Below are 24535 nucleotides of genomic sequence, written 5' to 3'. Positions count from 1 at the left end.
AGGAAATGGAATGGTCGAAACGTACAAGAACAGACCGTTCCTCCATATCGAACTAAAAAATCGGTTTTCCCAACACAACCAAATGCCAAACCGCGGAACTCGACAAGAAATTTTAATATATCATCAAACTATTCAAGAAATCAATTTGTAGCTGCTCCATATGGATGCTCAAGTTCAGGGAATAAGATCTTATTGCGCGCGCGCGCACACACACATTTTGTGTTGATTTAATTTCAAATTATTATATTGTTTACTTGTTTTAGGTGTTCCTTAATTATAATTATAATTAAGGTGTACATAATCCAGTATTTCCTTAATGGTACGTAAAGCAGCATGGGCTTCACTTTGGAATCCCTGCTTAGATTTCAACCCACCAAGAGGGTGACGCAGTCTTTCATGGGCTCGTGTGCTACATGCAGTGACGTCTTAATATAAATACCTAGGTATTTTTATAGAGGATATTTGTTCTATACGTTCAAATCACATGAATTATTACTAGTACAATTTGGTTCATGGAAAATTATGTCATAGTCAATATGTGGAATATTGTGTAAGGAAAAGTTGGTAAATTTACTTTTGGAAATATTGATATGGAGATCATTAGCAATAAAGCAATTACGCACTGTTAACAGATCGGTATTTATATTGTTGATAAGTGTCGGGTAGTCATCTCCTGAATAAAGAATCACAGTATCATCTGCAAACGTGATGATTTCACCCTTGATATTTAAATTACAGAGATCATTGACATAAATTATAAAAAATAATGGTCCTAAATTAGATCCTTGTGGGACTCCTTTGATTATCTTCATGGCTTTACTTAAACAATTATTGCATTTAACTTTTTGAGTTCTATTAGTGAGATAAAAATGGATAAAATTAAAAGTATTTCCTCTAATTTCATAGGAATACAATTTTGAGAGCAAAATTTCATGATTCACGCTGTCAAATGCCTTTCTTATGTCCAGAAAGATACCTATTGTTTTTCTAGATTGGTCAATATTCTTGTAGACACATTCAGAAAAGTTTAAAAGAGCAGATTCAGTATTTCTATTTGGTAGAAAACCATGTTGGTTATTGGAGAAGAAATTATTGTTATTTAAAAAAGAATAAATCATATAAAAGTTGAATAAGAATTCAATGTATTTTTTATCACCCAAGTATTTGATGGCACTCGTAGCACAAACGCTTTTGGACCATTTCAATGTGATCAGAGGACTCTAATCACCGTCTGATCTAGATCAGTGCGAAAATATAAGATAGTCATGACATAACCCTTTCGGACCCTGGTGCTACAAATGTCTTGGTTGCTTTTTCCTCACTGTAGAGTTTTTGCTTTTGACCTCAGAGAGTTAAGCCCTAACTTGGAGTATTGCGTAAATTTTCAGTTAGAAATATCATCTTTGCGCTGAGGGGGCTTTCATCATAGGGCATCACTTAAAGTTCAACTTTCAGGGGGGTTTTTGAGATGGCTTCCGGGAGAAAAATGCCTCCAGGAAAAGTGTGATTTATTACATAAAATTTATTACATAAACTCTTAGCTACTATTACTACTACTAAACCACACATGCACCTCGTCCATATTCCTCTGCGGAACCTCTAACAAATTGGTACATGCGGGAATGTGCGTGTAATTAAACCTGACGTGAGCATCATCTTAGCTGAAAAAAATGTGAACGAATTAAATTATTTCTTCACAAAAAAAATGAAAATTTGAAAATAAATTTCAGAAAATAAGGACTTTTTTTTGTCAAATGATTTGCTGGCGTTTATGTTTCTAATGCATTTTTCGAGTCTCAAAAATGCAAAAAATTTTGAAAATTCCAAGAAAAATGAATGCTCAGGTCTGAAAGATATAATTCAAGGGATGAACTAAACCAGTAAAGCCGGGTTTTCCTAGAAGCAGGTTTCTACAGCGCGTGCAGCGTGAAATCTCTGATTGATCAAAAAAACCTGAATTTCAAGTTTTTAACCAATCAGCGTTTGCACGCTGCACACGGCGCAGAAGTACTACTCCTAGGAAAACCCGGCTTACGTCGAGCATTGAGATAAACAAAAGGTGTTGCGGTTGTAACCCTGCCCCCTCCCTCTCCCAAGCTCAGATTATGGTGTATTTTTCAGCAAAAACAGTGGAACCTCCTCCTGCAAGGAAAAAAAAAGTGAATCCTACCGTGAGGTCAAGGGGTACCTCTATTTTCCATACTTTTCATTTCTGGCAACAAATTAAATAAAACTATGAACATAATCACATGCCTTCTTCTTTATGATGTCTGCTTTCGCCAAGTTCATGGCGTATCTCGCTTTCTTCGAGTTGGATCTATCGACGAACACGCAACCGGATAACCAGCAGAAGATTCCAAGCGGTCCCATAAAAAGCAATTCTTTTGTTGCGACAGGCACGCATGGATGAAAAAGAGGCCAAATCGACATCATCCCTGAGGAGAAAAATGCAGAATTCCAGAAAATTAAAAATCACGTTCATCGAAATGATGCCAACATGAAATAAGCATATCTATATATTCAAACAAGAGTAAAACTAGACTACAATGAAATTACATCCAACGGGAAAATGCACAATTGCGAACGATATCGAACAATTGAACACTCCTAGATTTCATTTCTGGACCCGACTCAAAATTGTTGCAAATTGACTTACACCACCTCAACCCGTGCAATTGTTCCCGAAAAGCTATGTCTTGATAACGGCACCCCCGAAATACATGTCAGTGTTTTGTAAATTGTGATTTGTCTTCATCCCTTTCTCAAAATTCTTCTATATGTTAAAAAAAAGTGCTTTACGATTGGTATTCCATGGCTAAAAATGAGACTGACAGAGGGCTGAAAATTCTGCACCACAATCAATTCTCTTAAAATCCACATTGTACCGGGAAATAATTTCATCATTCCTATAGTGAATCTAAAGTATGAGTGGCATCTCATTGTAGGTGAAGAAGGCAGACCAAACAAGTATTTCACAAGAGGAAGATTCTGTGTAAGAGACGTGTGTTTAATAAGGTGTTTGTTGAAGTCTAGGGGGAATTTCAAAGCAAAAAATTGCCAGGAATTGGTAGAGAACATGTTGGTCGTGTTCTATCACTTTGGGTGCAATATGTTCGTAAACATTAATTTTTCTTGATTCCCATCTGGATTTCTTCCCAGAAAATCTGGGAATGTTGGTGATGAACATGGTGTAGCGTTTCCATCACAAAGTAGCCAGCACAGAGCAACAATACTATGGAAAATGTTCAACCTTTATGCTGGCTGACTGCGGTAAACAATTATAAGAGATGCTCCCAATGTCCACTACAAGCGTGATGAAAAATAAAATAATGTGTCAGATGGTGATGAAAATGAACGATTTGGCTATAATACATCTGTGTTTTATGTTATTGTTGTAGTACAGTGAAATCTGTCTTAGATGGGCCGACACCTTCTATAGCGAAACGATAGCGCGAAGCTTTGAACTGAAGTCGTATAAAATTACGCAATGATTACACTTCCCTCCTAGTAAGAAAAATTAATTGCAGATGGTAGCACTATATAACAAGCATTACACAGAATCAGACTTCGCGTTAGGTTCACATCACGTACACACATGTTCCGACATGTGGTATTGAAATTTCCAGAGGAATATGGGCGAGGTGCGTGTAAGGTTTACTAGCAGTAGTCTGTTCAAAGGTGTATGATTACTGCCTTGATTTGCACCTTCATAAAATGTAAATCTGTCTAAAACGGAGTCTAAACGGTCATGACATTCCGTTTTGTACACTTCACTGTATTTCTATGCATTTGCGTTGTGTTTTTATGTTGCGTCTCTATATATTTGTGAATTTTTTCCTGTGCATTTTTTTGTTTTCTATATACTTATTTTGTATTTCAATGTATTGTGTGTGATATTATATATTTATTGAATACGTAATTTCGAAGAAAACTGTAGCCAATCCAGCTTTTTACGTTCAGATTCGTGTTCAGCACACCGAGAGAACACCCAGGCTCTACCACGCAAAAAGGCATTCGAAGATCTGCCACACCCCCTTTTTAGAAAAAAATAAGCATATACACATCCTCTCTCAGATGTGTTTCATTTCATTTTGACGCAGGCTATTGGAGAAATCGGTATGATATGATTATAATGGCAAAGTCGGAGCTGCAACTAGGATTTTTGTAAAACGAAGAACAAACACAGGTTTGCCCCCTCCCAACCCCCCCCCCTTTTCCCCCTTTAGTTCTGGCCCTGGGTAAGGAACACGTTTAACATTATTTCAATTATTCCAGCTCTTTCCATCCCATACCCCGATCCTTACAAAATCACAGGTGCCACATCATTGTGGACATTAAAAATAATTGATGAGGGCACCTAAAATTTTCAGAATTTGTTTATTTCATAATTTCTCCGTCTGAAAATCTCTCCTGTTGATCATTTTCCTTGAAAAATAATAGTTTTAGTCAATAAAATTTGGCAACTGTCCAAATTATTTTTTAATTGGTCAAGCCCAAAAATTACCTGGAAACTTCAATAATAATAAAAGCAATCCAACAGTGAAACAAATTGCGCACCTATCACCAGTTGTCGGTTAGTATGTATCCACAGTAATCATACATATTAGCGAGCTCCTTATGACTTCACTCCAACCCCAGGACTATTTTAACCCTTTAAGCAGTTTTTAAATTATTCCTGATCCACATTACAACTGGGCACATTAAAAACAAAAGCGTGTTAAGAAACCAAGATATTTTGGGGCAACCAATGAAATAAAGCAGATCAAGTTTGAACAGACATTTCGGGACTGTCACCGTAAAGGGTAGAGCATGGACCCACCCAGGCACAAAGCTGCATTAAGAGTAGCCATTGTGAGTTCTATGGAGAAACTGGTATCTGAAGGCAGCCCGCAGCGGTTCCCAAGAGTCTCTCTTATTGTGGAATTTTTTGAGCCTGAGATTGGCTGAAAGCTTTAGAAGCATCTTTTTTCACACACACTGACATCATTTCATTTGCTCACTTGAGGATGTCAGGTTATATTAGCTAGGTAAAAGGCTTATATCCCTAGAGGGACAGAGCCTGGGTCGTGACTGGTCTGTCGGAGGTTATATTAGCTATTGCCCATTCACTGTTTATGGAAGGACCTCTTAAAGACCAGTACCATGCTATGAAGCACGATTCGACACAATATTCATCATTTCATTTCATTCCGTGCACCGCCCAGGCTCTACCGACCATTGTCAATTTTAGCCATTGCCCGGATGAGGGGGCTGGGTGATGTCGGGTGCTTTATTATGCATATAAAAATATAAAATACATGAACATTGAATATAAAAACACATTATTAAAAAAAAAAAAGTATATACAGATTTAAATATTTCTATTATACAATATACAATTTATTCCGATGAGCTCTTCTGATGTCCCTTTTAGCTTCACTGAGCTTGAGCCCCTTGTTTTTCTCTGTGGCCAAGCACCAGGTCCTGAACTACGTCTTCCCTCATTGGCTTGTTGGCTCGGGTGAGCCCTCCGCTGTGGCCAGGCCAGGTCCTGGACCACGTCTTCCCTCGTTGGCTTGTTGGCCAGTGTGAGCCCTTCATGTCATATTGGTCCGACCAGGTGCCAGGTACTTTCAGCATGAGGGGAGGCGGTTGTTCGATTATTCAAAAGCTCCTCAGCTTTTGGTTGGGTACTTCGCAGTTTAAACACTGATCATGGGACTTTGTTTCTTGGTTACTCTTTCACTGGGTCATCCTATTTGAGTCTTCCCATATTTCGACCGCTTCTTCTCTCTCCGATTGCTCTCCCTCTGTGTCGTATTTTTCGTCTTCTAATTCTTCTATTTCCTGGGAAAGCACCCTATCGACGCTGTCTTCGGCCTCTGCCCTTGCTCTCAGTCTTTCGCTCCTCCTCAGTTGTTGCGTTTCATGTGGAGTCTGGATGGTTTCATCCCTCTTGGTGTGGAGTTGTTCCTGGTTGGCCTCTAGGAATTTAACCAGGTCCTTGATGGTTTCCAGGGCTTTTCCATCTCTCTCCATCCTTTTGAACCATTCATGCTCCAACTGAGGGAGCGGCTTAACCAGGGGGAACTCTGAGGTCTTTTCGCACTCTGTTGCGTAATGCAATGGGCTTCCGACTCCTCCACACAGGCACTTGTCATTGTTTGAGATCCCGAAGCGGAAGAAGTGGGTGGGGAACGGCCCGTGGCCGGAGAAGAATATCGTCTTCTCTCTGCTCCAAGATCTCTCTCTCCACTGTATTTTGGGCAGGACCCTATGGATTAACTTCCCATGTGTGGCGGGGTGGTCCCAGAATTTCTGCCACTCTCCAAGGATGTGAATCTTTATTATCCGTTTTTGCAGTCGCTGCTGGAATCTTCTTTTCCAGGAGGATCGTACGGCTCAAGGTTGCTGCCTTGGCCAATCGGTCCGCCTCCTCGTTCCCTTTTTCTCCGACATGGCCACGAACCCAGTTCAATTGGATGTTTGGATTTTTTAATAGAGCCCTGCGGACAGTCCTGGCGTCCTCGTGTCTCGTGAGGGGGTCTCTTATGGCTTCCAGGCTGTCTGTGTATACTTTGGACAGGGTCGTTGTGTTTTCCAAGCTGCTTACCGCTTCTCTTAGAGCGAAGAGCTCCGCCTGGAAAATCGTGCACCCTGTCAATATCCTCTGCTTCCACTCCTGGGTTACTACGTCATCCTCGTATCTCACGAAGGCAGCACCCGTTCCATTCTGGATTTTAGAACCGTCTGTGAATATGGTGGTTCCTTCGTATGAGATAAGGCCCGTTTCTTCCAGGGTGATGATCTGGCTCTCCTGGATGTCGGTGGCGGGGTGCACGTCCCAGCCTATCCTTCTCTGCTCTAGCTCACTCCACTGGTATTGGGCCTCCCCCAGACTGATGTTCCTCTTGAGTCTTGTCACCATGGCTGCTTTGGCCACATACTCCGTCTGAAGACTCAGTGGGGGAACTCCTGCGATGTCCTGCATGGCTGCTTTTGACGTCGGCTCTTGTGAGAAGATGCGGGAAACCTCCCTGCAGGCTTTCCAGCTGCCTCTTGAGCTTCTCTGATGGGTCCTGGTACCACGCAGCAGCTCCGTATGTTATTATCTTGATAGCCACCTGGTTGTACAATATCCTTCTGAGCTTCTGCGTTAGTCCCCATCTCGGGCCTGCCATGCTCACCAGTGTTTGAAGGTTAGCGTTCGCCTTGGCTCCCTGGGTTTTTACGTGTGATATCCAGTCCAGGTCTTTGTCCAGAGTGACCCCAAGATATTTCATCGTCTTCTTCCATGGGATCCTGGTTCCCTTCATCCTTATCTTGGGTCTCTTGATTCTTGAACTGTACCACAGGTAAGAACTCTTTTCGATTGTCGGCTCCAGATCGTTGTTGTGTAGCCATCTGATCCAGAGTCCTGGTGGCCTTTCCTTCCATCTCTTTCCATATCTCTGTGGCCATGACTATGAGTATGTCGTCCGCAAAGGTCTGGACTCGTACTTCCTCTTCCCAGGACTGTTTAAGTAGGCCGTACCGTGACGTTCCACATAAGGGGGCCCGAGCACGAGCCCTGCGGACTACCTCTCGTTTGGTCATGTTCCACGAGCTCACCTCCCAGCTCCATGCCCACTTTCCTGTCTTTCAGGAGGTGCATCAAAGTCTGTGTTAGATCTTGTGGTGCGGGAATCTGGGCAAAGATCTTTCTCAGGTTGGTGTATCGAAGTGCATCGAATGCGCCCTTGATGTCGATGGACACCAGCGCCACGTGCTTTCCTTGTGTCCTGGCTTCCTTGATGTTGTCGACAACGTCACAGAGTGCTTCGTCCGCCGATCTTTCCATTCTAAAACCATATTGGTTCTGGTGCAAGTATTGGTGTCTCTCCAAATGGTATATCACCCTCTGGACTAAGATCCTTTCCAGAATATTTTCGGCGTGTGGGAGCAGGGTGATTGGACGATACGACTTTATGTCGTCCACTGGCTTTCCTTGCTTTAGGATCAGGATAACCTTTCCCCTCTTGAAGACTTTGAGAAATCTCCGCAGTTCCAGACACTTGTTGTAAAGCGCGGTCAGAAGCTCCGGTTGCTTGCCATCAATCGCCTTCAATATAGGCACGGTAAGCCCGTCCGGGCCCGGAGCCTTCTTGTTACCTGACCTGCTCAGCGACCGCTGTACTTCCTTCTGGGTGATGTTCGGTTCCATCGGGCCAATGGGGGGCTCTTGCTGGTTCTGGTCCATTTCTTCTTCCTCGTCTGCTTCTCTTCCCAGCTCCGCCTCGTCAGTCGGGTACAGGGTTCTGAGTTGCCTGGCTATGGCCTCTTCCATCGTCTGGTCTTCTTCTCTCATGATGATCTGGGCCGTGTTTTCTTTTCTCCTGGCCGTCACTCTGTACACGTTGCCGAAAGCATCCGTGGCTTTTTCACAGTACTGATGCCATCCTTCAGTCTTCGCTTTCCTGAGCATCTTTGTGTACTGTGCCTGGTGTTTCTTGAATTCGATGCACCTGGTTGTCTTGAGGAGTTCTTCTTTCGTCCTCTTCCATCGCCTGAGTCTGGCTCGCAGGTGCTTTCTCTCTGTTTCGAGTTGCTGCGTCCACCAAGGTGCTACTTTCTTGGTTGGTGGTTCTTTCCTTGCCAGAGTCTTGTCCGCCATTTCTCTGAGGCAGTCTAGGACCTTTTCAGCGGCTTCGTCGAGAGTTTCTCCGTTGTCCGCTCTCATGATCCTTCGCAGGAGCTTAGGGATCTGGGCCGCCACCCTCTTGACAAATTTTTCCAGTCTCCTGATGGACGAGCTATACCTGGGTTTTGGGGGTACAAGACCTTCCGTACGCCACTGGAAGTGGATGTATTTGTGAGAACCATGGGTGACTTCATCTCCGACATGCCATCTTTCCAGTTCTCCGATGTCCTTCCAGAACGTCTGGTCTGGCCACCCCCTCTTCTCATTGTGCTCGTAGGTCGATACTACATTGCCCCTGCTGGCCACTTGGAGTTGGAGCTCCATCGTCAGATTACGGATCGACCTACCTCTCTCGTCATCCTCCCTGTAATTCCAGTCCGAGTGGTGGCCGTTCAAATCGGTACCGATTATCGTTGGTTCTACCTACTGGCTGAGAACTACCTCTCTGATCTCGGCAAGGGTTTCCTGGATTTCGGCTTTCGGTGAGGAGTAGCCGCTCATGATGACTACCTCCTTGCTATTGACCCTTGCTTTGATCGCTGCTGTGTGCTGACCCAGCTTCAGCGTGGCCGCTTCTATATTCTTATTGCAGAGAATTACAGCTGCTTTGTTGTTCTGGGATTTCCACTTTCTTCACGCCTGCGGCATGCCTTGTAGTGCACCCCTCGCCGTCCACGGCTCCTGGATGAGGAGGACATCCACTTGATTAGTCGCTACTTGACAATATTCATCAGCGATATGTGGAGATACAAAATTGCATTGTAGGTACAATGAATGAGGAAAGAATACAAACTCAGCTCCCACACCATATCCCATGGCCCTCTTGATACACGAGACCAAAATTAAGTCAACATCGATTACGTCAGACATAATTGATTGTATTTGGTTGGCCCTTGGACATTCCACGGCCTGGAGGGTTGGGGAAGAAATATTCCCCCTGTATTTACATGACTTTATATAAAATGAAATATTAACATCGTTATCAATCTTTAATTTACCAAGTATGTCCAAAGCGCTTTGGTGATTGCACACTACAACGAAAGGCTCGTCAGACTTCAGCATCTCTGGATTTTGGACCTCCCATCGGAGTCCTAATATCTTTAAAATAATATTGTTGACCATCCATGACGCATACCTAAAACGTAAATTGAGAGTGTGATTATCAAAATACTATATTTCAATGTCTGATATGCCTGCCCATCCCTTGGGAAGGCCTCGATATTCATAAGGATGGAAGGAGGGAACATGTCCGTACTTATCTGTATTGATGGGAACAGCTGCAATGCAATACATCAATTCCTTTTTCCTGGGCCACTATTTTAAAATAATTTCTTCCATTTCGGCAGGGCCGTCTCAAGCGCATCATAAGCCCCCCGGGCAAATAGATTTTCGAAGACAAATTATCTGACTATAAAATGCCTTTCCTTACCAATTTACATGCTTGATCTCAAACACGAAAATCTCAACCAGATATCATCCTCATGAGCATTGCATCTCATCCCCCTCCTCCTTACATTTGAGGCCCGGGTGGGCCCCATGCGTTAAGACGGCACTGCCAATAGGTGATGAGTTTGAACAACATCATCTCTAGCTAATTCATGTGTGATGAGTGGGTTCACCTTAGCACATGAGGGGGCCTCTGATGTTTCAAATTTATTTACATCAATAATCCGAAACTCATAAGAGTCCTTGATGCCATTCAAATTGCCCTGACCATTCATCATCCTCATGCAGGGAACAACGTGGTCTCGTTTTAATGACCGTGTTAGTGTATATCGGAGTGCATGTGTGATAAACGCACTCATCTGGGCCAGGGCCATAACCGGGATTTTTGCCGCCCCCCCCCCCACAACTTTGAAATTTTATAATGGTGTTCCTTGTTTCCACCTAAAACTGTCAACCCTTAATTTGGCCGGCCGGGGTGGCCTAGTTCTGGCCCTGATCTGGGCCTCCACTGATGTTGCAAGCAAAGTTGCATCAATCGTCCCAGAATCGTAGGGTCACCTCCGGTACGCTGCGTGGCTTGGAGTTTGGGGGTTGCTAATGATATTCAGGTTGCCCTCTATGTCAATAAACTCTGTATGTGGAGAACCATATGATCAGAGGTGGGTTTAAAACCTTAAACCACCTTGCTGCCTGTGGGCTACTCTAATTTAGCCACCCTTCTCCCATTTTAGTCTGATTTTCATCATTCTCCGAATTCGCCTCTTTGTATTATATTATAGCCTGAATAATCCAGACCCCCTAATGAATGCACCTGTGTCTCTAAGTCATTTCTTTTAGTCACTCCCATGCTCCCACCTTCGCCATGTCAGTCTCTTGATCATTTGATATACATTCTTGAAAGTCGCCAACTGTGGCACCTCGTAAACGTTTGTTTAACTTGACTTGACTTGAATGATTAATGTCCTCTATAGGAACTTTAGGGCAATTGATAAATCACGGGTATTTTATAACAAAGAACAATCCAAAGAACTTGAATAAGTAAATAAAAAAAGAAAAACACAGACTTATGCAAAGAAGAAAAAGGAAGAATAACAACAAAAATAGATATTATAAAAACATGAAAATAAAAAAATATAATGCAAAATCTAATTGAACATGAATAGACAAAGGCAAAAAACTAGACACGGTTTCAACAAAATTAAATAAAATATATAATGGTTTATCCCGAAGAGATAACTTTTGGTTGGGGCTCTGTTAGCTAACAACCGGTAGAATTACGTCTCATATGTGCGTCTTGAAAAATGATGCGAAAACTTTTCAATTGATTTGAAGAAACCATCAGCCTGAGGGTAATTTAACTGATCTCTAATGAATTGGTAAACATGAAGTTTCCATTTATTTTGGAGCAAATTCAGAACATCTTCCACATATGCATATTCTGGAGGTGGAGCAACAGGGTTGTTAGCTGCTGAACGTGCGAGTTGATCAGGAATTTCATTGTATAAGATGTTTTTGTGTCCTGGTGACTAGACAAACTGATATTGAATTGGCTTTATAAGAAGCATGTGCCAATGTACAAAAAGTGGTTGAAATGACAGAGCGAGATTTAAGATTAATTGTAGATAGTGCTAGGATGACAGATTTACTATCTGACAGGATCACATAATCAGTTTTTTCAGAAATAAATTTCGATGCAGCCTTGTCAATTGCCAATCACTCCACAGAAAATACAGATGAACAATTATGAACCAAAGCTTGAATACAACATGATTTTTTCTCACAAAAAATGCCAATGGATGTATAGTTTTTCGAAGAGTCTGTTGGTATTATAATGCCATTAGACCAATGGAGTTGTTTGAACAAAGGTGGAATCAGATTTGAGTCAGATGTCATTTGAAATGGGAGAGAGTCTGTTACAAAATTAATATTTGATATTGTCCATGGTGGGTCTGGAATGATATGTTGAAGTGGAATCAATAAATTATTATCTTGTAAAAACTAGATGTGTGAGGGACTGCAAACTGTGGTAAAATAGTGATTTATTTATTTATACATACAATATTGTTGGCCCTTGGGCCTATACAAGAGGATGCGATTGAAAATGACAAAGATATTGTTTGATATTGGACAAGAAACTAGTGATAGTGGGAGATTCAACAATAGAGCATGGGAGTTTGTTCCATTCACCAATGGTATGAGGAAAGAAGCTGCATTTAAAGCAGTCAGTGGAAGCAAAGTCTTGAAGAAACTTTCAGCAAAAGTGAAGAGAAGGAAGGTTTGTCACAAATACTAAGTAAAATTGGAATTGGAGTAGATATGGGAAGGCCTAAAGCAATTCTTAGTACTTGATTATAGATAGCTGAACATCTTTTAAGATTTTTCTGAGAACAACTGTTTCAAATCATTGAGCTATAGTTGAAAAAACTAGAGATGACATTATAGCAAATAGATAAAAGTTTATGACCCGGAGCACCTTTAACTCTGCCAGCAATAATTCTTGTGATGTTCAATACATTAACACTTTTCTTCATCAAAAGATGATCAATATGAGAATTCCATATAAGCTACCTGTCAAGATTAACACCCAGAATTTTCTTATTTTCTACACATTGCAGTTGAAATTCATTAATATGAAGATTAGGAATACTAAAACTGTTTTTCATTGTAAAAAGAGTGAAGTAGCACTTGTCGATTGAAAGAGTGAAACCCCAATGATCCATCCAATCTTTAACTATGGATAAAGCATTGTTGAGCTCAGTGTTGATATAACTGGGATCATTAATTACTGTACCAAAGCAAGATGTCATCGGCATATATCTCAATCATATATATTGCTGTCCCGCCCCTAGAGGCATACAGCGGAATATCATCGGCATATATGAAAGGGTGAATTGAATGAGGTAAATGAACAAGGAAATCATTTAAAAATATATTGAACAACCATAGTGAGAGGACACATCCTTGGGGAATGCCACGATTAAAGTTGATCCATGAAGATTTATGTTTTCTCCAACTGATAAAATACTTTCTGTTAGATAAAAAGTTTTTTATCCACCTCAAAAAGTTACATTACCATGAAAACCAATAATATGAAGTTTATAAAGGAGAGCAGAATGGATCACTGCATTGTGAGCTCCGTTGATGTCCAGAGACAAGCACACCCACACTTTTTGTTTTGAAAACACTAAGAATATTGCATTTAAGGTCTAAAAGTAAATTTTGCGTAATTTTATCCAGTTCAAACGAGGAAGTGTAATGCGCTCGAAGATTTTCGTTATAATATTTGTTAAAGTGAGTGGTCGATAAGAGGATGTATGACTCGGGTTTTTTTTGTTTGGTTTCAATAGAAACACAAGTTTGCCTTCTTTCCATCTTGATGGTATGGATCCAGACGACCAAATGGTATTGAATTCACCCAACAGAAACTCCAATTGTTCTCGTGATATTAATTTATAGGCAGGTTTGTTGACATTAGGTGAGAAACTATTGATTTGGCGACCACAAAAAAAAATCATAATTTTTTTGGATGTATGGGTTAATGAGTGTTTCTTGCAAAAGATCTATTTACTCATCGGGACCAGTCGCTAAAGAGTTATTATGGTGAAAAATGAGGTTAATGTCCTCATAAAGCTTTGATTGAATGAATTTGAGCGTTCTTAATATTGTGAAGATTTTAGGATAAGATGCATGTGTAAACAGTTGATTAGTCATGAAGTCATTTTAACGTTGCTTAAGGGATCGCTTAAAAATCAGATCTTTTTTTGTATAAAATCCAACAGGTTTGGCATGGGCAACTTCTGTACTTGCGGAATGCTCTTTTCTTAGATGCCAGAAGTAAACGAATTGATGTATCAAAATATTCATTATATTGATAGCTCTTACGGGCTACTATGATTTGTGAATTTACACAGGAGGTCTTTATGAATTCAGAGTAGGTGCTATTGTCATAGTTCATCAAATTATCGCTATATTTTTTCCAACAGGTTACAATACGTCTTTCAGGACCACGATGAGCTTGGTTTTTAATTCACAAAGTGATAGGTATGTGATCACTTCCATGAAGGGAATCTCTACATAACCATGGGATATTTCCGAGAAGGTCAGTACTGCAAAAACTGAGGTCGATTGTATTGGAAGAAGCAGCTGAAAAATGTGTAGGAGAAAGTGGTTGTATGATACAGACAGGATTTAGAAGGAACCAATTATACAAACCATGGCCTGCTGTATCGGTGCGAGATGAAGACCAAGCAAAATGCAAGCTGTTAAAATCACCAACAATGATGAATTGAGGTGAAATCTTTAGGGACAAGCTGGACATTATTGAGCTAATGTCTGATGTATCAGCGAAATATAAATTTAAAATGGTAATAGGGTTATTTTGTAAGTAGATTTTTTTTTTGTTATAAGAGCTTAAACTCCTGAAGAATTAAAGTTTATGGAGAAAAAAATGGATTAAATTAAAGAATGGTAAGTTTCTTGAGAAGGAATATTATTTCTGACAGCTGTCAACACTTCGCCCCATTCACCATCATTACGATCACACCTATAAATCTGGAAGTTCGGTAAATATTTCGGTGATAATTTCGGTGATATTCGATATACGGGTGTTGCATGGGGTAATAAAACCCTCAACGTTATTCAAGTAGAAGACGTGGAGGTCCTAAATCTTCTAAGAAATGTATGTGTAAGCAAAGCACCAGGACCAGATGATATCTATCCCAGGGTCCTCAGGGAATGTGCTAATGAATTGTTGGGGCCAGTGGCACAGATATACAGGACTAGTGTTGCTGAGGGTATCGTCCCAAGAGATTGGAAACTTGCTAACGTTGTTCCGATATTTAAGAAGGGTAGTAGAGAAGCGGTGTCAAATTATAGTCCAGTGAGTTTGACGAGCTCCCTCTCAAAAATTTTGGAAATTATCATCAAAAGGCAGTTTGTGAAGTGGATAGCCGAGAATAATGTATTGTCGGATAATCAGCATGGGTTCAGGAAGGGGAAGTCATGTGTAACTAACCTCCTTTGCTTCTATGATCACGTGACTAAGGCTTTGGGTAAGAGCAAAAATGTCGACGTTGTTTACCTTGATTTCTAGAAGGCATTCGATCGAGTCCAACATGGCAAACTCTTGAAGCGTTTACACGAGATTGGAATTGGGGGAAACTTGCTGAATTGGATAGAATCGTGATTAAGAGATAGGTCGCAACGAGTTATGGTGAACGGGGAATTCTCTGGTTGGACACACGTCACAAGTGGAGTTCCTCAGGGAAGTGTCCTTGGCCCCCATACTTTTTTCACTTTTTATCGATAAACTCGATCAGGGTATCGATGGGATTACTAGCAAATTCGCAGATGATGTGAAGCTAATGGAGGTAATCGGGAATGAAAGCGATAGGGAGTTGCTCCAGACCAACTTAAACAGTATTGCAGCATGGGCAAATGAATGGAGCATGACGTTTAGCGTTGATAAGTGCATGGTCGCTCATTTTGGTTCGAACAACCCACGGTTCTCTTACGAGTTGAATGGTGTCACTATCCCGGATGCAACTAGGGTCACCGATTTGGGAATTCTCATTGACGAGCGGCTTAGGTTTTCTGAACATTGTTCAGCGGTGGTCAAAAAAGCGAATAGAATGCTTATTCTCATTTTCAAAAAGGTCTCCCCGCGTTCTCCTAAAGTCATTCTTCCGCTTTTTCGAGGCTTAGTTCGTCCTGGACTGGAGTATACTGTAAGGTTTTGGAGACCATACCTACAGAGGGACATAGACTTGGTTGAAGGGGTGCAGAGAAGAGCTACGCGTGTCCTTATTGGCACACAGGCCTTGAGTTATGAAGAGAGACTTCATTTTTTGAATATGTTTACATTGGATGAACGCAGGAGTCGAGGAGATATGATCGAAGTGTTCAAAATTTTCAATGGGATGGATAGGATGGACCATGAACTTTTAGTACACCACCAATCGACTGCTTTTACAAGGGGACACCAGTATCGATTGGTGAGGGACAATGCAAGGTTATGGTGTGGCAGGGATTTTTTCTATAATAGGGTTGTTAATAAATGGAATAGCTTACCCCCGAAGGTAGTAAATTGTAACACAATTGACAAGTTCAAAAAGAAATACGATAAACATGTTGGGGTAAATCGAGAAGCTCTATCCATACTTAGAATAAGACAACCATAAGTATTCTTTATGGGCATTGTATAATATTTTATCATGTGTATATATTGTTTATAATTTGTGTTAATTGCGTTTTTAATGGGGTTGCTGTTTTTTTTTAAATGTATGACATCCATATTTTTATGGGCATCTTTTTATCAGCCACCTCGTTGGGCATTTTGCCTGTTGTGGCGTTGTATTTGTATTTGTGTTAATTTTTTAAAATTAATATTCAGAGTTGAGGCGTCAGGACAAAAGCAAAATCACATCTATGGTTATAGTTGTAGGAATTTTACTACGTTCCCTCTTACGTCTTATTTGCATATTCGCATGCACCTATATGTTAGCGATTGGACGAAACGTTTTCGTCCAAACGTTTTCGCTAATGCAAAGTTGAACTACGCGTCATTTCACTTCCATCCCGCGTTGTTCCAGGATATTCTGCTCACAGTCGCGTTTCAGAGCACTGATTTTTTTAAAATTCTTGACGGGCTTCACCTAGTAACGTCAAACACTTTGGAATTCATTTTTCCGGTGATTTTAATTTCATGACTTTTTTTTAAAAAAAATTCGGTATAGTGTGACTTTACCGCCCATTCAATTCCGTGTGGATTATTTCAATTTATAACGTGCATTTTGGATTATTTCACGTGTATGTGCCCTAAGGATTATTTCGATTTGTAACGGATTATAGCTGTGCGGTGAAGGACGGGAAAAAAAACTTTTTTATGTCCCTTTCTCCTTCGCGCGGTTACAGTAGACTCGGCACTTCTTATCGCCAAGAAGAGTGCTTATCTGTGCCGTCTTAATGCATGGGCCCACTCGGGCACTGGTTGAGATTTTCGAAAATTTACCTGGTAAGGCCTCAGAAAAATAATTTGGCCCGGGGGCCCATGATACTCTTAAGACGGCCCTGGTGCTTATACTGCTTTTTCAACAGTATTTCGGACACTCGCTGACCTAGTAACTCGCTCGCTCTCTAAACAGACAGATTTGTGGTTTAACCACTATGATCTATGCAAATTTTCTGACTCCTTAATTTCCGACCCTGAGCTATAGCCGCTAATCCCTACCCCCTGTGAAAACGCCATGGTCTCACATTAATGACTGTCTCAGTCAGAGACGGCTCAAGTAAGGTGCAAAGTGTAGGGTTGCACCTGGGATGACAGGTGAACTTGAGTCACCCCTGGTCTTAGTTTGGTGTCATATCAGGCAGAATGTGTGAGCTCACCTTGGTATATAGATAGTGGGCCTCTGAAAATTTCGCAGATATAAATTGGCATCAATTATCATAAATTCGTGGATAGCGCTATCTTAACGCACAGCCCTGGAGTTCCTCAACAGAAGAGGGGGGACTCAGAAGTTGTTGAATTTTTTGAGAACCTGCCAGGTACAGCCTCAAATTTTAACGCTATAAATTCATCATAAAGGGATCTGGTTCTTTATGATGAAAATACTGCTCCAGGATGTGGGCATAGCCCCGGGGTAGACTTTTTCTTCGGGACCCTTTGAAAAATGTTGCACAGAATAAGTGCACATTTTTGGCGGGGACCCCGGTTGCCCCAGCCTAGTTGCGGGCCTGGCCACGATCAAATCATAATGATTATCTCAATGTATCATATATCACGCATTGCAAATAATAATTATCGTTATCGAATAGGTACTCACAATAGGTTCCGCGGGTCCTTGGGATGGAACACGGAGAAGGGTATGGCCACGGAAGACACATCGAATATGGCGATGTAGTAACAAACTAATTTAATGCAAAATTTGACCGTACGACTGACGCAGCACAAAAACATAAGAGAGCACGCCACGAACGCCACTACACATATAAAGCCGCTCACCAAGGACATGATTATTATGGCCGCATTCACGGAACGACTGTCAAACTGCCAATCGAATAACATGCTGATGAATGTTAAAGTGCATGTTAGAAAAAAAATCGGTATTCTCGGCAAACCAGCGAGCAGCTGTGACATGTTAACGAGTGATGATCTTGATGCTGGTTCGTCAATAAAGATCACGTGTTCCTTCTTTTTTACTCTACTGCTGCGAGTGCTTTTAAAAGCAAGATGGAGGACGATCGCGTTGATTATCGCCGCAGCGTGTTATTTGTTTTTGTTATTGGTAGTTTTATTTTGTTGAATAAACTAACGAATCAGAGGATTTCTTTGGCGAATTTGAAGGTTGAACCGTCTTCTTCTGTGACTTCTTCCTCAAGATGTTGCACGTCGATGACAGGCTGATGGTCGACAGGATCTGGAAGCTCTCAAGAACCTGATCTGAAAGCTTTTTCCTCCCCTCTGAAGACTTGATCTTCGTCATACGCTCAACAACCTCAAAGGTCCGTCTGAAAAGTTGGTCGTCCCTGCAGATCCGTCTAGTTTGCGGGAAGTCCATGATGAGAGTAGCATCGGCCTTCAACTTACTGACAAGATGCGTAACTTGAGCCAATATTTCATCTTTTACATCACCGGCTTCCTTAGAATCAGAAACTTGACCGGAGTATATCTCATATCTCCGAGATAATACAAGCCAATCTTTTTGATAGCTCGGAATTAGCGAAGTATGCAGATAACAACATTTCAAAATGTTGCCCGCCATATTTCACGACAAAATATTTCAGGAAATTACCTTCCTGAGAGGAATTTCAAGAAACAGAGTTTGTGACACTAGCCTTAGAAACTGTAAGCTCTTTATACTTAGCATATCATCAACCAATCAGAATCAGGCTACTGTGACGTCATAGAAACATCACCGGATGTGTAAAATGCACCTCCTGCGGTTACGTTTGGCAACTTATCGTAAAACACGTGTCTATTAACGATATCGCTTGTATTTTGTCATGACGTCTCGTTGCTCACACGATAATATTACAATGACATAATTTAATAATACTATAATATAACGATCACATAATGATAATGATATATTATATAATAATAATGATATATTATATAATAATAATGATATATTATATAATAATAATGATATATTATATAATAATAATGATATATTATATAATAATAATGATATATTATATAATAATAATGATATTGACATGCAATAAATACAGCGGCTTGCCGCAAAGCAAATTCTATGTTTCGTTTCTTAATGAATCTATTTTCATTATGAACCAATAACAAAGGAATGGGTAGGCACCATATGAATCAATAAATGATAACAGGGCCCAGCTGCGCGACCGTTATTATTGTCAACTTGATGCAACCACATTTGGATTAAATCAAAAAAAAAAAAATGAAAGCATTTTTTAGTGATTCAATAAACGGTAACTTATTAATAAACGGTACGGGGGCGGTCCCCATTCCCCTGTCTCGCCACATTTGGGAACCCCCCCCCCCCCTCATTCACCTGCATCTGACATTAGTCTCGCGGTTCACCGTTCTATGACGTCAAAGTTGCTTGACTCTGGCTGGTAAAATGTGCAAAAGTAGAACGAGCTCATAATTTCTAATCGCTACTGTTTTTGACGGTGGTATAGCTGATCATACGTTTCGACCTCGTGACAAGAAACATGCTCGATTGCATTTCTGGAAGATATGGAGGAATCCGATTATGATTCTCAAGCAGTTGATGAGGTATGTAAAGCTTTATTTGACAGTTATTTATTTTCTTTTTATAAAATTATTATATTAACAAATTTAAGTATCCAAGTGTGATACATAATGCTCCTGAGTGGTCCCTGATTATCCCACAACCAAGATTTCCCACATCCTGAAGCTGGGCCCTTAGGAAGCACCTCCTAGAGATAGAAGGCCTCTGCGCTGTTTGCCATAAACGTCATTCAGACTACCTAGCAAGTTTGCCACATTTTGGAACACAGCATCCTATTTCGTTTCTTCTTATTTTGGCGTAGAATCTTCCTGATTGGCTCACAAATATCACATAGTGAGTGGATGTGAGGCATAGAAATCGTCAATTTTGAGCCCGATCATTTCTTTTCCTTACAACGATGATACTGGCACGAGCAGGGGCGAATTACCGTAAGTGCCGGTTTTCACCGTATAGCAAGGACTTCAAATAAGCCGAAAAAACGTCTACTGAAAGACCGTCAACAAGGCTTAAAGAGCGTATTGTGAAAAAGACGGCTGCAACCTCATCTCATGTGGGGAAAAAATCAAGAAAGGAGCGTAACTGCCCAGATGAAATCGCATCTCCTGGTAATTCTCCAGGTACAAGCTTGGACAGTGATGCCGATCCAATTGATGAACTCGCTACCGAATTGCAGCCCTTCATCATGAAGTTCGTCGGTGCAAATAGCGAACTAAGCCTAACTGATCTGGCCAAGCGGTTACTAGCCAGTGTCGAAAGATCGGCTTCAGTTATTCAGAAGTCGCTTTCGGCGGCCAAGATGGACTAAATTTTCAAGATCCTAGGGTTTTTTTTGCGTTACACTTGTTGTTTTTTCCCTTATTTCCACCCGGAATCCGACTTGAATCAAGATATCAAGTCAAGATGCTCCTCAGCCAATGGGGAACCAGCTACCTGTTTTGGATAATGAGGATAATCCTGATGTGACGTCACAGCTTCTCGAAGTGTTATTGGCGGCATTTTTCCTCACCGACCAAAAATTGACCTACTTTCCCGGCTTTGTCAAAATTTTCTCTTTTTCACACTTACATGCACGCATTTACTGACTAACATATTTTTACTCTTCTTCACAGGCCCGTCTTGGACCCGTTTGTAATCCCACTATCAGCCTTTTTGAGCTGGACATGGGGGGGGGGGGGTAAAGATCTGATGCTGGTCTGGTCTGGTGGCACGAGCAGGGAATTTTTTTACCCTGAATATTCTGGGGGAAAATGGACTACTTACTGACGTCACAAGCTGAGTGCGGAGGCCTTCTATCTCTAGGAGGTGCTGGTCTAACACTAGCGATTATTATAGGTATCCATTCTGAGAGCGCATGCGCATTAGAGACATTGAACATTGAAGGACCGGACACACCCCGCTTCCCATCTCAGAGAATTAGAGACAAATAGATGTTCGAGAACTGATATATTTAATTACGGTCGGCTAGCAGCAACTGTTGAGCAGTTGGTACAACGACATAGAATCGAGGGCAACCGGAAAGTTCATGGTTCGAATCCTACTCAATATGCTATTTCCCCCCCCCCCTCCCCCTCATTTTACCTCTTACATTCTCAATTTTTTGAACGATTATTTTGTATTTTTCATTGCACTCAAAGCTGTTATTGAACGTCCCAACATTCCCGGAGGTGTGTGGGGTCACAATGCGCCTGCTGCGGGGATGGGGCCGCCCCCACACACACGTTTTATTACTTTTTCGCCTTGTAAAATGAAAGTATTTGAGGTTTTGTGATTGTGTTGTAATTATTTTTCTCAAAAATAAATAAATGAATTTTGTGATTTTTCACAAACGTAACGCTATCGCGAGTGTAAAATATCGTCATCCGAATCTCAGTCAGTGGTTCCCTCCACTTCTTGAATAAGCATCGTTTTGCCCTCCGTGGTGTATTCGGAGGAAAACCCAAAGAATCATTCGAAGGAATAAAGTAAGGAGGAGAAATAATAAGGACTCGAACCCCATGAACCTTTCATTTATCTTCGATTCTGTGCCGTCGTCGTACCAACTGCTCAACAGTTGCTGCTAGTCTTTCATGATTGTATATACCAATTTTTTTTTTCGAACATCTATTTGTCTCTAATGCGCATGCGCTCTCAGAATCGACACCCCCTGTAGTAATCCCCAGCGCTCTAGACACGTCAAATTCTCTCGGATATCCTTTTATAAGCATGGGGGATGGTAGGGCCCCTGCTTTCCATTCAAAAGAGCAGATGTGTATTCGATTGAGCCGCATCAAAGAAATGCCGGTTTGTAAACAATACCAATGGGGATGGGAAGAGAATATGTTATTTCTTTGTGAAATCATCATTTGCAAGTGCATAATTACTATTGAAAATGTAGAAAAAATTACATTCCGAAAAAAATTTGTGGAACTTATTGATGGCATGAGATGGGGTTAAGTTACAGCAATTTTAAAATCGGTTGATTAATCCCGTCCTTTATTTTTATGACCCAGTGTTCAGCATACAAATACACTGCTCAAAACAATTGGGGGAGCAAGCAAAAAAGTGAAGAAAACCGTGCGAGACAGCCACGTATTGGCATACAATGGATAGTACACGCGTATCAATGCGCAATACAGAAAAAATACGTAAAAAAATTTGGAATTAAGCTTTAATTCTTTGAAAATGTGGAAAAAAACATGAAAAGATGATTTAGGGCAACAATTTGGTTACATGTAAACGATAAAAAAAAGTACTGTTTAGACATGATGCATGAGTTTTAATAGGGCGTGTGGTCTCCTCGAACAGCTAAGACTGCTGCACACCTGTTTGCCATGGATGCGATGAGGTTATCGATCAGACTTTGGGGAATACTGTTCCACTCCTCAAGAAGTGCAATCTGCAAGTCTCGGACAGTAACAGGCGGCCTTGGTCGCGCAGCAATGCGTCGTCCGAGCATGTCCCAAACATGCTCGATTGGATTCAGGTCAGGAGAGCACGCTGGCCATTCCATACGCTGTATTGTTTCAGCTTCAAGCATGTTCTCCACCAGACGAGCTCTATGCGGTCGGGCATTATCATCCTGGAAAACAAAGGAATCTCCAATGGCTCCAGCGTAAGGGATGACATGAGGTCGCAGTATCTCGTCTGCATACCTTCGGGCCGTCAAAGTGCCATTCCGAATGATATGCAGGTCCGTACGTCCGCCTATGCTGATTCCACCCCATACCATCCGACCAGCACGTCTGTATTGTGACCTTTCACGAACGAATGCGGGGTTATTTCGAGTGCCCCTGTCCCTCCATACCAGAACACGTCGGGTGTCACACTCCAGACTGAATCGGGACTCGTCTGTAAACAGCACTTGGCTCCAATCATGTTGCTCCCAATCTCGATGTTCAGCAGCCCATCTTCTTCGGGCCGCACGGTGGCGTGGGGTCAACGGAATGCAGACCATTGGCCTACGTGCATAGACCCTCCCTCATGAAGCCGATTACGTACTGTTTGGCTGGACACCCTTCGTCCTGTTTCCAAGAGCAACCGTCTTTGCAGCTGCGTAGCATTCTCTGTTCTGTTTCGACGGGCTGTTAACCGTACATACCGGTCATCAGTTGCTGTAGTGGTGCGTGGTCGACCTTGCCCTGGTCGACGTCTAACATTTCCTGTTTCTTGGAATCGATTCCACAGCCTTGCAACAACACTTCTGGCGACTCCAACAGCGTCCGCGACGCTACGTTGTGTTTGCCCGGATTCCAGTCTGCCTATAACACGCCACGCCATGGATTCCGGTAAATAAATCACGTTGTTGAGACATCCTCAAGTCACCTTGTCTCAAAAAAAAATACTGCGCAATCGAATTTCACAGTAAAACAGACGTTTCTGCAACATCCCGATTTCTGCCCTTATCTCCTTTTTCTGGTTTTTGACGTCATGAACTTTGATTTGCTTATGAAGTTTTCTTCTTTCGTTTCCTGCTAGGCTTTAAATTATGGATGATTCATTTTATGTTACTTATCCGTATACATCTTTGCGTAATTTTGTTAAAACCATGTGCTCCCCTAATTGTTTTGAGCAGTGTACTTTAATTTTTCTGAATGATTTTTGTTTCAATTTACGATTTTTAATTATGATTGTCCAATTTGTTTTATATACGATGTGATGCCATAAGATAAAATAACGTTTTCGACAAGTTTGAAAAAAATTGGGTATCAATTTAATGTTTTCATTTAATCAGTATATAAAATTATTAATTTATATGAATAGTAATTACATAATTTCTTCAAACCTCACCTACCGCATGACAAAAACAATTAGAAAGAAAATGTTTTTATTGTTTTGAAGAAAAAATGTATTTTTATGTTAATGGACAGAGTGAAATTCCTCATCAAAAGTCGGGACCCCCCAACGAATCGGTACATGAGGGAATGTGCGTGTACGTGTAGTGAAACCTGACGTGAAGTTTCGTTGTTTCTCTGTAATGCTTGTTATGTGTAGTGCTGCCATCTGTCACTAGTTTTTCTAACTATGAGTGAAGTGTTATGATTGAATGATTTATCGTTGTAGGACTGTTGCTCTCTGTGGCGAGACTTTTTAACGGGGAGATCGGCTCGCATTTGCGCCTTGAAGTTGGGAACCACAGAAAACCAACTTCAGCCGACCACCACTGTGGGGTTCGAACCCGGATCCTCGCATCGCGAGTCTGTCACTATAACCACTCGAC

At 41.3% G+C, this 24535-nt stretch overlaps 1 protein-coding gene across 1 annotated transcript in view; it reads right to left on the bottom strand.

Annotated features, from left to right (window-relative positions):
* LOC149083861 (1-acyl-sn-glycerol-3-phosphate acyltransferase beta-like) overlaps positions 1–18122 on the bottom strand; it is a 32580-nt gene extending 14458 nt beyond the window's left edge. Inside the window, exons 1-3 of the mRNA XM_089235224.1 lie at positions 17929–18122; positions 9658–9794; positions 2254–2435 (exon numbers count right to left, since the gene is read on the bottom strand). Of these exons, the coding sequence (XP_089091350.1) occupies positions 2254–2435; positions 9658–9794; positions 17929–18116 (507 nt within the window). The 5' untranslated portion in view covers positions 18117–18122. The remainder of the gene's footprint in view (positions 1–2253; positions 2436–9657; positions 9795–17928) is intronic.
* Positions 18123–24535: the final 6413 nt, after the last annotated feature.

This window comes from Pholcus phalangioides, unplaced genomic scaffold (genome assembly GCF_987345545.1).
Source record: "Pholcus phalangioides strain wild (caught in Gottingen) unplaced genomic scaffold, Ppha-v1.0 ptg000008l_1, whole genome shotgun sequence".
Classification (NCBI taxonomy): domain Eukaryota; kingdom Metazoa; phylum Arthropoda; class Arachnida; order Araneae; family Pholcidae; genus Pholcus; species Pholcus phalangioides.
This window is presented reverse-complemented; position numbering and strand designations above follow the sequence as displayed.